General features: G+C 36.2%; 1 protein-coding gene across 10 annotated transcripts in view; it reads right to left on the minus strand.

Annotated features, from left to right (window-relative positions):
- Positions 1-17,655, minus strand: part of celf2 (cugbp, Elav-like family member 2) — a 549,771-nt gene that overhangs the window by 100,284 nt on the left and 431,832 nt on the right. For all 10 annotated transcript variants that reach the window (XM_028813890.2, XM_051935886.1, XM_028813929.2 and 7 more), the window contains one exon: positions 9,040-9,088. In XM_028813890.2, the coding sequence (XP_028669723.1) occupies positions 9,040-9,088 (49 nt within the window). The remainder of the gene's footprint in view (positions 1-9,039; positions 9,089-17,655) is intronic.

Genomic DNA, 17,655 nt, shown 5'->3' on the forward strand with positions numbered 1-17,655 from the left:
ACTTAAATCAGTTCAGATTCCTCCACTTAACTTATGGTCTTTTGCCTTCTTATACACCTGCGCACCACAGAAAATGAGACAGTGTGAGAAAGTGTTGTGTCCACACAACACTTTAATATTAATTTTTGGAATTAATTTCTTTTAAATTTATTCAAGTGACAGTTCGAATAATGTTATACTGCCAGTAGTTGATTTTACGTGACTTACCATATTGACATTTTATGAAAAAATGTAGTAATGCATGTTAGGGCCAAAGATGAAATACCCTATAGAAGTTACTAGCAAAGGTGATGGCAAAAGTGGACATCCAACACAGAGTACAGTAAATGCAAACAAGATATAAAACAAAACTGCATCATTATTCTAAAAAGCAGAAAAAAAACACTAGTATTGAGATAATTCACTTTTTATCTACTATGGCACTAAGTATGTAAATATACAAAGCATCTATAAATAGCTTATCTTTTAAAGCCCTTCCATAAGAAAAGTAGTCAGGGCAACAGCTTCGCTCTGGGTTTTGGTGAGCCTAGCAAAGCTTTTTTCATTTTAAAAGATGTCAAGCAGTTTTTCCAGGAACTCCAGCTTCCTCCAACATCTTAAAGACATACAGGATAGGCGAAGTAGTAATTATAATTTAAACTTACATGAGTCAGTGTGGCTGTGTGTGCATAAGTGTGTCTTGTACTGTATTGATGTCCTATTCAAGTTTGGTTCCTGCCTTGCAAGGGTCTGCCATGGCAGCACTACAGTCTTCCCAGAACATATGGAATAAACAGGCTCAGAAGATGGTTGGATGATGCACAGACACACACACACGTCTAAAATATTTTTTAACAGACTCTAAATGCCCTGTACTATTTTCTGTCACTTTAAGATGATGTCTTTTACCGTTATTCACTAATGATTTTTGACAATTATGAATTAGTAATTTGCTTTCATGCAAGAAAGCAAATTACAGGAAAAGACTGAAACTGGACTTGTGTGTCTTGGGAAAGTAGTAGTGAATTAACAATTAGACTGTGTTATATGCTGAATGAAAGAAACAGGACTGCTGCAAATGCCATCTACATCAGTTTCATATCATCAATATGAAATATAAATGAAAGATAAAGGAATAAATGGAAGGACTTGCATGAAGAGTACAAAGTTTCACTCTAATAATACAATACACCAATACTGTTATGGGACATTTTGGCTTATCTTCTCCAAATTAATCAAACTATACTGTATACATAATGACAATTTTGATATTGTATGCTTTGTATGGATAGATACAGAACAACACATAGTCCAGTAAGTCTTACACTGTAAATGGAATATAAGAAAAGCTATTAGACTGAAAAACAGACCTAGACTTATGCAGCAGATTATTAGCTGCAAGACTTTTCGAAAGTGACCTTAATCTTAAATAGAAGCATCCAGGTGCTCCAAATTTTGGTGTGCAAATATTAGCACAGATTGTGTGACCAGTATTCAAATCCACATCGTTAGGCCAAACACACAGATTTTGAGCTTTTTACAGTATATTATATTTCTGCATTATGTAACTGCTCTACTCCTCTTTTGCAAATATATATAATTCAAAAAGGGATACAAGTCAATGAGAATTATAGCCACCAATTCACTGTTGAATGTTCCATTAATATTTACTGTAACAATAGCACCTTCACTTGCAGTTTGTCATGCAGTAGTGCAAGGCATGAATTGGTTAAATAAATCCCCCAAGCAAATGTATTTGGTAATGCTGTAACAACTATTAAAATTCAACAGAAATGCTGAAAAACTATAAACCATTAACAGCTGAGTGAGCAAATCCCAGAGTCCACATAAACATTGCCGTCTCGTCAGAATGGTGATGATAATGCCCATAAAATCATATTATCATCCATACATATTTTCATGCCTTTGGTAAAACGTACAGCTGCTTAATGAGCTATTTATTTCCGTAACTATGCATAAAATCTCATATATTGCCAAGTGCAATGCCTGCTGCATCATGTACAACTTGTCAATGAGCTACTTAATTGTGCAGTCACACATAAATACTTACATTTGCAGGCAATATGACCTAACACAATGGCCATTATCAGACACTATAAAGAGACCTAACACTAAGCCTAATATACTGCTACAGCCAAATCTGCACACACTGCCTAAAAAGATAGCTGATATTAAAACAATATTTTGCAATCTAATTAAAATGAACTATTTTAAAAATATGACTCTGTGGAAGCTGTCACTTTTCTCAATCTGCTTTTACAGTACTTGTTGCATGCAGAAATTGTTTAGCATACGCAACTGCTGTACCTGTAGCTGGGACACCAAGAGATCAAAGCAATGGATCCCAAGTGTTTCTGTTTCAAATGCACAGAGGAGGCTGACACAGTACATACCAAACCTCTGTACCCGAACATACATGCAACCATTTGAAGTGTATAGTTTAAATTTATCAGGCACTTTAATAATTTGTGAGGCAAGTTGGGGCATTGATGCTAGGGCTGAAGGGTGAATGGTTATGATTAGTTTATAAAAGATAAATAACATAAATCACAACTTAATAATTATCTTCCACACTAAAACAACTTGCCAATTCTGAAAATGTGGGTTCTAAAATTGTTCTACAGCATCAACCCATTATGTACTGGCCTCTTTATCCAATAAATATCATACATTGTAAAGTGTTTATGAAGAAATTATTATAAAGTCAGATTATTAACATGTGCATTCTGGTGTCTTCCTTTGTTTACAATAGATCAGACTATGTGCCATTCTTTCTGAATCCAATATGATTATAGTAAGGAATAATCTCCATCTCCTGAATTATTCTAATTCTTTTGTGAATTTAACAAAAAAAACAACCCATTCTATTCCATTTGTGCATAATATAGCATCCTTAAGTTAAGCATATATGGAAAAAAACATCTTTGATAACAATGGGTCTCTCAGTAGACACCTTTTTGTTAAAGATGTAGAAGCAAGTTTAAAAAAGAAACAACATGAAAAATGCAGCACACAGTTCCACATGACCCAATTAAGCAAATAGCAAAATAACCAACAATGAATTGGTGCTAAGGTACACAGAGGATATGCAGGGAGGAACAATCAATTCAGTATTTTTTTTCCAATGAACTGTATGTACTATCACTATCTAACTGGTCAATTTAATTTCAGTTACTGAGCAATTTACTTAAACCTCAAAAACGTAATTTCCAAACAGATACAATATTATGGAATCAAAGTCAGAATGTATTCCCGATTAGTAAAATACAAATTAGAGGCTGCCAATGCTGAATCTGAGAACTGGTTTCTAGTGTTAATTGTAATCTGTTAACATTTAAATTTATAACCTGTCAAAATGACACCTGTATCCAAAGCTGCCTACATTAATTAACAACTTACCTAAGTGTTAATGCTAACATATGGCACATAATTAATTCTAGAAGTTTCTAATTAGTTACTGAAATTTACACAAATTTAGGGACTACATTAACTTTTTTTTGCTCTCTCCTCCGTTTTAAGGAACTTTTTTTTTTAAAATTGATTTTATAAAGTTTGAAAACAGAGAAGTTACAAGGTCAGATCTGGTATGCTTAACTGCTTCTGTCTGGTAGATTTGCATTCATACTAAAGGCTTGTTTAGGCAGATAAAAACTAAAGCCGAGGGGCTCTTGCTCTCTTGTCACTGAACATCATCTCGAAGCAGCCTAGAGCTTAACTCCTAAATACAGCACAGAGTCAAAGCTACCTGCTGTCGCACATCAATATTTTTTTGGCTTTTATCTTCTTTACAGGATTTTATACTCCACTATGCACAGCACCATGAGTGAGTACTGCTAACAAAAAATAGTATATATACTCAAAACATAGGCTGGAGGTACTTAAAGAAATTGTGACAGCATGGATGGCATGGGGAAGGCCCAAGTCCTGCTGTAGATAGAGACTGTACCACATGGAGTGTACAAAAAGAGGTCCTGAATATGTCAGTATGTCGGCACAGTGTTCCTACTAGGGAATGCTATTGTGCTTGCACAGAAGTGGAAAAAGGCAGGGAAGTCGACATATAATGAAATTGCACAGGAAAGTGAGGTGCATATGAAGTATAACTGATTACCCTCTGATGACAAAGGGCAGGGACAACTAGTCTTTAGATCAAACAAAGAGCAGTGCATGGGAGGAAATGTTGGAGGTGGAACCACCTCTTTGCAATAACAGCACTAATGGTATTTATATGAACATGCTGTCCCTGTAACAGACCATGCAGATGGGTCTGTGTCTTGGAAAACAAATATTTTAAGGATAGCATTAAGCGCTGTGGTGCTCAGTGAACACCAACTGCCACCGGCAGGATTTCCACTCTGTCTCTGGCAAATGAAGGGCCTCTCCTGTGAACAGAAGTGATTGAAAGGTCTAAACTAAACAGACCACCAGGCAGAATTGAAAGCTGGGAGAAGGGAAGCTACAGTCTGAAAAACTAGAGAGAGAAGGCAGGGGTTGAAAGGTGAATACTTTGGTATGGCAGTGGATAAACCTGGGTTCAAAAGCCATGTAAGAAAGTCCAGAAAGGTTGAATGTTCGGTAATTTTCATTATGTTCATTTTATTCTTTATGCACACTTTTGCATATACCTCCTAGTAATTTTGTTTAATGATGCCATATCACCAACCTTTTATCCCCATGCTATTTTTCTGGATGTGAAGGTTTACCATAAGAAACCTCTCCTAATACAATATATAAAAACATCTTTGCTTCTTTAATTAAAATTGAATGTTTATACTAGGAGTTAAAAGAAGTCTGAAACTTTAAGTACTATGTCTTTATTGATACACAAACTTAATTATAAGGAGTCAGAGATGATCATAAAATTTACACTTTGGTTCAAGGAACAAAATGGTGTTTGATAGGCTGTCATATCTCACTTACATATGGTAAAGAGTGCAAAAGATAAGCAACATTGAAATTCCAGCAGTGTAAAACAAAGTCTGCTCTACAGTAATCTCTCCTCGATCGCGGGGGTTGCGTTCCAGAACCCCCTGCTAAAGGTGAAAATCCGTGAAGTACAAACCATATGTTTATATGGTTATTTTTATATTGTCATGCTTGGGTCACAGATTTGCACAGAAACAGAGGAGGTTGTAGAGAGACAGGAACTTTATTCAAACACTGCAAACAAACATTTGTCTCTTTTTCAAAAGTTTAAACTGTGCTCCATGACAAGACAGAGATGACAGTTCCGTCTCACAATTAAAAGAATGCAAACATATCTTCCTCTTCAAAGGAGTGCGCGTCAGGAGCAGAGAATGTCAGAGAGAGAGAGAAAAAAGCAAACAAAAATCAATAGGGCTGTTTGGCTTTTAAGTATGCGAAGCACCGCCGGTACAATGTAAAGGTAGTCTTTCAGCATTTTTTAGAGGAGCGTCCGTATCCTCTAGGTCAGTGTGCAAACAGCCCCTCTGCACACACCCCCTCCGTTAGGAGCAGAGAATATCAGAGAGAGAGAGAGAGAGAGAGACACAGAGAAAAACAAACAAACAATCAAAAATCAATACGTGCCCTTCGAGCTTTTAAGTATGCGAAGCACTGTGCAGGAAGCATGTCGCTTGATAAAGCAGCTGCACAGAATGGAGCAACGTGAAGGTAATCTTTCAGCATTTTTAGATGAGCGTCCGTATCGTCTAGGGGTGCGAACAGCCCCCCTGCTCACACCCCCTCCGTCAGGAGCAGAGAATGTCAGAGCGAGAAATCAAACAATCAAAAATCAATATGTGCTGCTTGATCTTTTAAGTATGCGAAGCACCGTGCAGGAAGCATATCGCTTGACAAATTAGCCATATGTAAGCCCAGCAAGAAAGAGAGCAATGTGAAGGTAATCTTTCAGCGTATATTGAGGAGCGGCCGTATCCTCTAGGGGTGCGAACAGCCCCCGTGCTCACAATATATTTGAGGAGTTTTATTTAATACGTAATACGCACTCTGGTTGGGTAGCTTCTCAGCCATCTGCCAATAGCGTCCCTTGTATGAAATCAACTGGGCAAACCAACTGAGGAAGCATGTACCAGAAATTAAAAGACCCATTGTCCGCAGAAATCCGCGAACCATCAAAAAATCTGCGATATATATTTAAATATGCTTACATATAAAATCCGCTATAGAGTGAAGCCGCAAAAGTCGAAGCGCAATATAGCGAGGGATTACTGTATATTGTGTTCTTTCTTTTTTAAAAAGCTATAATATTGCACTAGATACAAAGTAATATTAAGGAATGGAAATAAGATTAGATATGATTTAATATATTTTTTACTCTAGAATCAATTCTAGACATACATAATTAAATAATATACACTAAGTAAATGTTAACGAAAAGGATGGGCCTACTTTTATTCCAATAAAGATTAATAAAAGTCTTTTGCACTCTGATTGGGCACATTTTTATGAAATGGGAGAGCAAGCCTTTTGCAGGTTAAAATGAGTGAATGAAAAGCTTTGAAAAGCCTGGCTTGACTTTGTTTGCGTTTTCCTCTTATATGTGCTTTCTTAATAGAAAAGTCTTACCAATCTAAGAAATCTTAGCACTGTCTCAACTAAAAGTACTGCAATGATTTATCCAGTGGCTAATTTTTCAGTTAGCCATTTTCAAAGGCAACTAAAAAATATTCACATGCTCTTAATATTCATATTGTGTCTGAAAAACCTTGCTGTATTCTGGGATTAACAAATCCCTGATACACAGGTTACAGTTGGTCCAAAATGCTGCCGCTCGCTTTCTGGTTGGGGCAAGAAAGTATGACTCTGTTTCTCCTATTTTAGCTTCTTTACACTGGCTGCCTGTCAGTTTTCGAATTGATTTTAAAATCTTGCTGATAGTTTTTAAATCTTTACATGGGCTTGCTCCTGCCTGTTTATCTGAACTGTGTGTTTTACATCAGCCATCTAGAGTGCTTAGATCTTCTGGTCAGCTGTCTCTGGTTGTCCATCGTACCAAGTGTAAAACTAAGTGGGACAGGGCTTTTGCAGCTACTGCGCCTCGCCTGTGGAACTCTTTACCTCATCACATAAAGTAGTCGTCTACAATTGAACTGTTTAAAACAAGATAAAGACTCATTTCTATTCACTTGCATTCCGTGACCTTCATTAATACTGATGGTTTTCTCTTTGTGATTATATAACATCCATCCATTTTCCAACCCGCTATATTCCTAACTACAGGGTCATGGGGGTCTGCTGGAGCCAATCCCAGCCAACACAGGGCACAAGGCAGGAACCAATCCCGGGCAGGGTGCCAACCCACCACAGGACACACACAAACACACCCACACACCAAGCACACACTAGGGCCAATTTAGAATCGCCAATCCACCTAACCTGCATGTCTTTGGACTGTGGGAGGAAACTGGAGCGCCTGGAGGAAACCCACGCAGACACGGGGAGAACATGCAAACTCCATGCAGGGAGGACCCGGGAAGCGAACCCAGGTCCCCAGATCTCCCAACTGCTATTTTTTATGTATATAACATTATTTCTATTTATTATGTATTTTATTTTATGTTCATATATTTTATTTCTATTTATGTTTTATGTTGTTTTGTTTTTCTTTTATTCTATTATTGTAAAGCACTTTGGCCACAGCATTACTATGTTGTTTTAAATGTGCTATAAAAATAAATTGACATTGACATATCCATAGTTGACATAAAAGTTATATAGTACATGAATGTAAATATAAAAAGTCATAATCCATTTAGACTACCACAGTGACCCTGTAATTAGGATATAGCGGGTTGGATAATGGATGGATGGATGGACATTTTTTTTTTTATATACAAACAGTATTATATCAAAGGATACAATAGCAATAATCATACATTCCATAACATAATGGAGGGCACAGTTTACAGCTTTGCTCAGTGCAATAAAAATGCTGGAAGTGGCCCCTGTGATTATGTAATTTTTTTACAGCAAGTAAAGATTTTGGTCCACTGGCTGCCAGTAGCTTACCTAACCTGTAGCAGTGTCCAAGAAAAGCTAATAAAAGAGTGGAGACAGTTTCAAAAGGGACAAGCGGAAGAATATATGATTGCGAGGAGTATGAGGTAATTGTGTGTCTTGTTTGTGAAGTAAAAGTGCTGGTAGTTACTGATATATTCTGCCCCACATTAGAAATATACCTGCAAAGTGCAATTTATGGCCCTCAGTAAAACTGTGCTTAGCATTTCTGAACTATAGTGTATGTACAGTATTTAAATAATACAGTAAAACACTGGAGCAGTTTCATCACAGTCCTATTGACAATGACTGGCAACACAGCTGAGATAAAAGCTTTTATATACTGTATAACACACTGTAAAAGGGAATTAACTTCATGAAATTCCATCATGTTCAACATAAAGGTAGTCAACCATGTATAGGATGAAATTCATGTATTCTATAGATAAACCATAATAAGCCATGCCAACTTTTAATGCCTTTTATCAGAGAAACAAATGACGGTATTCTCTAAACAGCTATATTTCCAGACATACATTAAACAGAAGAATTCAAAAGTGGCATTCTTCTTACAACCTTTAGAGCTGCGGAATGCAGAGCTGAGCTCCCCACCACCACTTTGCTAAGCTCAAATTAACATACTACATTCTATTTTTTCTATACATATAGTACAGCAACATTTCCATTGCAAGTCTTAAATGCAGTAGTATAGCTATTTATACAACAGCACACCTTACAAGCAATATATTTGTAGTCTGCTTATGGTTGTTTATAGTCTCTGTTAAGCAATATTTTATATAATGACATCTTATTTATTGTTGCAACTTTTATGTTACACAACCATTTTGCCTTCAGCGTTTAACAATGTTTTCATCTCCCTTTATCATTTACTAAAGCTTAATTGTCTATATAAAATGGTACTGTATATATATCAGCTTGTCAAATCTGATGATGAATTTTAATAAATATGATATTAAGTGTATGCAGATTAACATACAAATTCAAACAACATGTAATTTTTTTTATTTTTAACAAAAAAATAAATAGAATATTTCTTACCATTTGATTTTTCACTGTCTGCAGGTTTCATTTGAATGGGATGATGCATCTGCACAGGTATTAAAAAAAAAAAGTTTCATTGACACTAATTTATTAATCTTTTATTTTCTTAGGTATCAAGAAAAAGTAACAAACAAGACACAATATTTTAAATACATATTGCTGAAAGTAAATATCTCCTGTATTTGACCATTGTTTATAAATAGCATATTTTGTTTTACTTGCAAGTCTGCAGACATTAACGTACGTAGCCTTTAATTGCTATTACAAACAAAAATAAAAACCTTTATTAGTAGATTTAAACAAGCATCATGTATAGCAAAAAAAAAAAAAAAAGTGTTCCAGAATCAACAGTTTCCATCTCATCAATCCCCTGCTGAATACTCAAGAGACATCAAGTCCTGATGGTCCTCCAAATAATAACAGTTGACATAAAATATTTACAATTGGGCAAACAAGCTTGTAATAAAGACTCAGACTGAGAAGAATAACATGATTTTAAAAAGCACAGAATATTTGAAATAGGGCAGAATCCTTTGTGCACTCATTCCAATGTGTGCCTAATAAACTTAAAAGATTATCATAATATAAATAAAATATTTAGATTTCTATATAACATACATATAATTCAAACAAACATAAATGTTTTCTATTATGTATATCTTATATTTTAACCTCCAAGTTACCCCCCCAAAGGTACTCCTCAATCCCAGGCTATAAGCATTAATTTCCTTTAATTCAATGAACCCATTGGCCTTAAGGGGATGCTGTGGATGCAGATGCTCTTGTTTTCTTTTCATAAGCTTTGATACTGAACTGTTTAGTTTGAATGGTTTAATACTAGGAGAATAAACATGGGGAGATAAGATCGATTTCAAGGGTGACTGAAGTCTTACAGATATCAGTCACTTAATGTAATAAATAATCAGTCAGAGTTAGGCAACTACCGCCAAATTGGCTAGGGGTTTTCATTCCAACCCTTTTCTTCATTTGATAAGTGAATCCACTCAGTTAATAAAGTAGTCTTGCACTCTGTTCGCAGCTTCAAAATAACTGAAAGTCAATGAAATGCAAAATTATGCTTATTCTTGTCAGAAGCTTTGGATCAAAGGGGTCAATTCATTCTCCCTTTTTAATATTTTTTTGTCTTTAGTTCACTGTTTTATGAAAATGTATCTAAGCGGAAATTTAAGATGTGTCAAAAATAATAATGTTGTATATCAAAATGTACAAATACAAGCTTTAAAATGTTATTTTTAACAGTAAGAAATACCAATGTAATGTTTTATATTACACTTTAGTTCAACTAACAATACACAAACATTAAAAAAATATAAATAGGCAAAGGATGATGCACTTCAGTTGAAAATTTAAAGCAGGGGTCATCAAATAAATCTGAAATGGGGCCTAATTCTCTTGTCAGCAAATACGCATTGTGCCACAACTTGATATTAACAATGTCCCCCTGCCCACTGCAACCCAAACAGACACACACACCCACATCCACATCAAAATCTCAAAACAGACACAATTCTTCATTAACTACTCATCCAAATACACAATTATTCACATCTCACATATACAGGGTAGGATTCAAAAGTAATGAGCCTTTGTTCAAAAAGACAAATTTATTGAGCAAATCGGTACAACTAATTAATAGTCTTCAAAATAGGCACCTCCTGCATCAATACACTTTTGTAGGCGGCTTTTCCATGACTCGAAGGCGTCCACGTAGGCCTGTTCCGGGATGGCTGCAAGGGCTGCCTTGACATTTGCTTGGATGTCCTCGATCGAGTTGAAGCGTTTTCCTTTCAGCGCTGATTTTAAGCGCGGAAACAAGAAGAAGTCAGAAGGCGACACGTCCGGACTGTAGGGAGGCTGGGGGACGACCGGAACGTTCACCCAGGCCAGGTAGGCGCACTCGCTGCACATTAACGTCAGTTCGGGCCGACGACGGGTGTCCAGACCGGGGTTCGTCAGTCACCTCTTCCCGGCCCTCCCTAAAAGCCTTGTGCCACTTTTTCGCTTGAGAATAGGATAGACACTCAGTCCCAAACGCCTGTTGAAGCATTGCGAACGTTTCGGAAGGAGACTTGCCCAACCGGAAGCAGAACTTGATCGCGTTCCGTTGCTCTAACGAACTTTCCATTCCGCCGTGTAACGCACTACCGCACAGGGGTTCCCGTCAAGGCCGATCACCCACCGTCGCCGTCAAGTGGGACGCGCAGCGAAGTACGTTCGCGTCAGAACAAAATGAGGCTCATTACTTTTGAATCCTACCCTGTATATTTGGTCAAATGAAAGATAAGGAATTGAGACTTTCAGAACAGCATTTACAATAATTGTATTACCATAATGGACTATGTTACATATCTTGCCATATGTATCTACTAAATTTATTCACTGGTATTTTCAGTTGAATGGTGAAAAATTAAAATCCAACCATTATATCAATGCCACATGTATTACTGAACACCAGGATAATTCAGTATAGCTGTTTTTTGAAACAACATTCTCTTTTAAAATTAGGTTTGTCAGAAAATCACTTTGTTCGGCTGGCATTTGCTGGGAAATTTATGCTTGCATTAGTATATGCAGGAAACAATAATTGGATAATAACATTTACTGGAGGGTAATCTTTAATGGACAAATTAATAAAAATTTCAAAAGTCACAAATTCCTGTAGCTTTAAATGTTCTCAATCTCCCCTCCCCATTTTAAAACTATGTTCAAAATTTAAGTCTTCTTTTGGGGAACCAAACAATTCAATCGAAGGATTCTTGTAAAACAGCTTTTGTTCTGTTGTTTTCAAGGAGCTGCACATAAGTGAGAAGACATTGCTTAGCCTTTGTACTAATGCAGAATTAGCCATGAACAGGACTGATCATACCTGTAGCAATAACTCCAAATGTATGATGGGATCCAATTACCTCCTATACTAATCAAATATGCTTGTCACAGTTTAGTTGCTATACTAACAAGCATTACTTTGGGTTCAAAAACTCTATGTACAAGAAGAATTTAGTTTTTGCTAATTGATGTATGCTGTTTCTATAATCCCACTATATATGCCGTCACAGTGATTATACATTTCTATTGACAGATTTGACATTGTAGCATCAGAGTGGTGTGTTGCTCTTCAAAGTGTTACCAGCTGAGCCACACGGGAACAATGTGGGTGATTTGAAACACTAATTAAATACATTTTATTGTGGAATTAACATATGGAGGAGTTAATTTCACAACATTTGTAGAACAGCTTCAAGTACAAAGAAGATGGTTAGAAAATGTATGAATAGTTCAATGTGTAAACGTTGCCATGTCCATTATATTTAGACAAATGTGAAGCCTCAGGTACTTTATTGGGGCTATGTATGGCGCTGCATTAAAAAAGCAATTGATTTTGCTATCATACATAACCCACAATCTTCTCTACTATAAATCTTGTGAGATGTTAGGAAAATTTCACTCGATTTTTGGTTTCAAAATTAATCTGAATAAAAGTGCTTTTTTCCAAGTGAATTCTCCAGCACTTAATATCAGACTGGATACCTGTTTGTTCCTAATATCAAAACAGTTTAAGTATAATACTAATGTCAATTTATCAGCAATCCAGTTGTCCACAAATTATTTCAAATATGGAACCAATGCAGAATACATTTCAAGGTAGAAAAGTTATTATCTGCTGCTCCTATATAAAATAATCACTTTTTTCCACCTTCTCAAACAAACTCAGGTTTTAATTTATGGACAATGCTATGGCTAAACTAGTTTATCCTAAAATGTATTTCATTTTTATTATATGTTAAAAAAAAAAAAAAAAAAAAAAGAAGTGACAGAGGAGGATGACCTAGGGCCAAAGAAAATATGCTGAAGGCCACCAATTCATGATCCCCGATGTAAGGTGTATACATATCCAGCTTTGCTTGCTTGAGTCATCATTCAATTATCACTTTTGCTTTTTATTTTAAATAATGGAGGCACACGTGGTAAGGGATTAATAGAGCTGCATAATAATAAAAATCCAATGTAGACATATTATGAGATTAATCTCTGGCAATGTTACTTTGTCCCCCATGTCAGAGAATTTATTTGCATGCCTAGGCTCAAATACCAAAGTCATGTATGTTAAGCCAACTTTGGTAACTCAAAAGTATGCTCAGTGTGAGCACAAGTATGTCCTGTAAAGGGCAGATGTCCCGTCTGGGAGTCTGGTTCCCAATTTATATATTCAAAACAGATGGGAAAAGCTTCCTACACTTACAAAAACAGGTTAAGAAAAATGGATCAACTGAATTTAAGAGATGCTTTCAACACAGACTTATCCCAGTCATAATATAGTTCCAAGACGCAGAGACTTTCGTGCACACTGCACTCAAAATCTTGAATTCCATTTTTTGGCAAAGTTTTTATTTATTATTTCTAACTAGAAGATGGTCTCATCTGTAATAATACACAAGAGGCCTTTTGGATGACAATTAGATTATTTCACTTATCTCTGATGTCAAATCACCATTCAACATTTTACTTAAGGAATTTTAACTCATTATTGATCTTTGAGAACCATGGTTTGTTTTTTTCTGGGGTCACATATTAGTGGTGGTTGAAGTGGTGCTCCACTCACTATGTAAAAAAAAGTGCTTTGAGTAGTGAGAAAAGCACTAACTAAATGTAAAAGAAAAGAGTCAATTAATGCTACAGTTGTTCTTTTGTCTATCAGTTTCCAAAGAGTACAAAGCAAATCTGTGACATATTTAAACAACCACAAATCTAAGGAAACAACCCAATCACATCCAACACAGACTATAAGTAATATTACTGCTTCAGTCTACTATATTCACGGCCGTTTGGTAGCTCAAGAACTTCAGGTATATTATATATAAACAGAAGAATCTACAACCATAAATGCTTCTTTATTAAATAAATGTTGGGGGATTTAAACAAGCAAACATTAAATCATTCTGATTTAACATATACATGTATGGATCAAATTTTATCTTTAGCATTTTGTAATGCTATTGATCGTTCTTGTTTACATTACTGTAAGCAATATCCATGTCCAAGGTGGTGAAATACAGAAAAACTATTTTGACAAGAACAATCAGCTCAAACCAGCCATGTCTGTCAGTCCCTTGAAGGTCTCCCGTGTATTCCTACGTACGACAATTCTGTTTTCTACAAGTAAATGCTGACGTTCAAATGCAGAGTGAAATGTCCAAAATACTGTATTGTGTATAGTTAAACTGAAAAATCTGTGCTACATGCTAATTCCCAAGTATTAATAGGGTACTTTTGCTAGTTTATATTAGCTGCATGCACTTATAAAGCTATTAAAGGAGTAACCAGCAGGAACTCAACTAAAGTAAATAAATATAAATCAGTAGTATATATGCATAAGAATCTAGGAAACTAGTGTTGCTTTTATTATGGGAGAAGGTATACTTCAGGGAAGATTCTAGAGTGAGGCAGAGGAGCTGTGAATACTCTTGCATGGGCATGAATGCTCATGCAGAGAGAGAGACAGAGAGAGAAAGAGAAAAAAAAAGTCTTGCATTTAAAAAAACAGACACGCGACAATGCCACCTTTGACAGACCAGAATCATTGATAAGGGTTCTTTAAAACTAAGAAAAAAAGAAAAAAAAAAAAAAAAACTGAAGTCTGGTGAGTGTGACGTTATTTAAAAAAATATATACTTCAGCACTTACAAGTAAAATAGCAGTTAAATTAATAAATGCTGCATTGCTGAGTAAAGTAAGTGAGGCTGGGTATGCCTGCTATGGAAAAAAGTTAACAAAAAACAATCTAACAGAGGGCAATAAATTATTTTTTTTTTTGCATAAAAGGAATGCCTATTCATGGTTTGATATCTGAAATAAATTAAGCAGAATTTTTTTATTTTACTGTAATTCTAAAAGACAACTTTACTTCCTGTGTATACCGGCTGTTTTTTTCCCTGCCAATTTACAAGTGGCGAGCGGAGAGGAAGAAGTTACTACATGAACTGTGGACAAACAATACTCATTTTGAACGATATTTTTAGTTGTTGATATCGGGGCCAGACAAGTGGACATGTTATTGCTATTTAAGCAGGAATAGAAAGAATGGAATACTAAAAAGTGACTCTTGTTTTGAACCTACATTTTGTTTTTGAATTAACTGGATTTGATATTGAGAGAGAGAAAAAAAAACATTTGTTAGACACATTGGTTGAACATTTTGGCTTAATTAACTCTTATGTACATTTAGTGAATTCCTTGTGTAAATAATTACTGTATAATTTATCTATACATTAAATTTTTCCTATTAAATTTGTTTGAAATTATAAGCCAGTTGTGTGTGTGTGCATTATTTTAATCAAGTACTGTATATATAGTGCATCTCCACAGTAATGAATAACATTAACATTGGACATTAAGAAACACACATTAAAACTTAAAAGGAATGTTGCAAAGGGATTACAAAAACAGCCCATGAAAGAGTGGGTACTTGAAAGATACATTTGGTGTGCAAAGTGAGATTGGGGGGGGGGGGTTGGAGGAGGAATATTGTTGTTCAGGAAAAGCAGACAACAGGTAAATGATCAATTTTGGAACCTTGTTCTGTAACGCTTTTTCCCTAACAGTCCTTCAGACTGACTGTGTTTGCCTTTTTTCTGTTTCTTTGGATAAAAGTGTCTGTTAAGCAAATAAAAAAAAAATAAAAATGTGGCAACCAGTAATCAACAGGGACAAGGTAGGATCAACTAAGATATCAAATATCGATCTGCTCTTAATTAATAAAAATGTGATTTAAGTTGGATGGAAAACGAATGGGCCATCTTAAAGTGAGTGATAGTAATAAAGACTGCAGTAGATTGAAAAATAGCAGGTAGAAGAATCTAAGTGCAGGCAGTGTGTGCGTGGGTGTGTGTGTGTGTACGTGCGTGCAACCAGATTGGTGGAAAAAAATATTTTATAGGTGATTCAAGACCTAATGTGATGATTTCTTTCCAGCATTACTGAAACATGCCAAAAACAACTGTTAAAGATGCAAATATACTTTAAAATGCACACATTACTAGTAACTGTACAGCGATCAGCCACATTAAAACCACCAGCCTAATGCCTAATATTGTGTAGGTCTCCCACATGCTGCTAAAGCAGGTCTAAACCCATCAAGGGATGGACTCCAGAAGACCTCTGAATTTATCTTGTGGCACCAAGACCTTAGCAGCAGATCAAGTCAGTCCTGAAAATTGTGAGGTGCGGCCTCCGTGGATCAGACTAGTTTTTCCAGTACAAGTCACGGATGTTCTATCGGATTGACATCTGGAGACTTCAAAGGCGAAGCAACTACTTGAACCCTTTATGTTCCTCAAACCATACCTGAACAATGTTTGCAGAGTGGCATACTGCATTATCCTGATGAAATAGGTCAATGACATCAGGGAATACCATTGCCATGAAAGAGTTTACGTGGCCTGCAAAAAATTTTAGTGGGTGGTATGAGTCAATAAAACATCCACATGAATACATGGGCCCAAGGTTTCAGGGCAGAACACTGCCCAAAGCATCACACTGACTCTGCCGTCTCGTCTTCTTCCCATACTGCATCCTGCTGTCATCTCCTCCCCAGGAAAATGATGCACACATATCCGGCCATCTACATGACCTAAAAGAAAGCGTGATTGATCAAACCAGGCTACCTTCTTCCATTGCTCCATGGTCCAGTTCTGATACTTGTGGCCATTGTAGACACTTTCAGTGGTGGACGGTGGTCAGCACAGATACTGTGACCAGTCTGTGTCTACCTAGCCCCATAAGCAGCAAGTGTCACTGAGCCTTGGTCGCCCATAACCCTGATGCCGGTTCAATAGTTGTCCTTCATTGGACCACTTTTTGTAAGTACTACCAATGCATGCTGGGAACATCTTACAACACCTGCTGCTCTGGAGCTACACTGACCCAGTCGTCTATCCATCACAATTTGGCTCTTGTCAAAGTCGCTTAGATCCTTATGCTTGCTCGTTTATCCTGCTTCCAACAAATCACCTTCAAGAACTGACTGTTCACTTGCTACGTAATATATCCCACCCCTTGACAGGTGCCACTTTAGCGACATCAATGTTATTCTCTTCACCTGTCAGTGGTTTAAATGCTGTGCCTGACTGGTGTGCATTGAGTATTTAAAAATGGGATCTAATGGTGCTCCTGCCTATTAAGCATATTGCATATTGAAGGGGTCCATAACAATATCTTGTCTGTGCTTGCCATCTGACTTACAAGTGTTTAATCATTTTATTGGTTTCTTTCAAACACTGCACAATATGGACTGATGGTTTCTTTCAAACATTGCATATACAGACTGAAAACTAAGTTGGTGCTTATGGTTTTGCTATTATCTGTGAGCTATATTACATTATTATGCTGCAGTATATCAAATGAGACAGACAAAAAGCGAGAGCACATAAGCTTTGTTTAAGGCTTTCATTTAAATTATCTTTAGCACCTAGTTTTGCTTCCTAGGTGGTAGCACTGCCAATGTATTCTTGTGCAACTCCTTCAGTGTTTTTAAAATAGTCAGCTATATATATGAAAGCAAGATAAAGTCACAAAATAATTTATTTTAAGCTGAAT

Source organism: Erpetoichthys calabaricus, chromosome 1 (genome assembly GCF_900747795.2).
Source record: "Erpetoichthys calabaricus chromosome 1, fErpCal1.3, whole genome shotgun sequence".
Classification (NCBI taxonomy): Eukaryota; Metazoa; Chordata; class Cladistia; order Polypteriformes; family Polypteridae; genus Erpetoichthys; species Erpetoichthys calabaricus.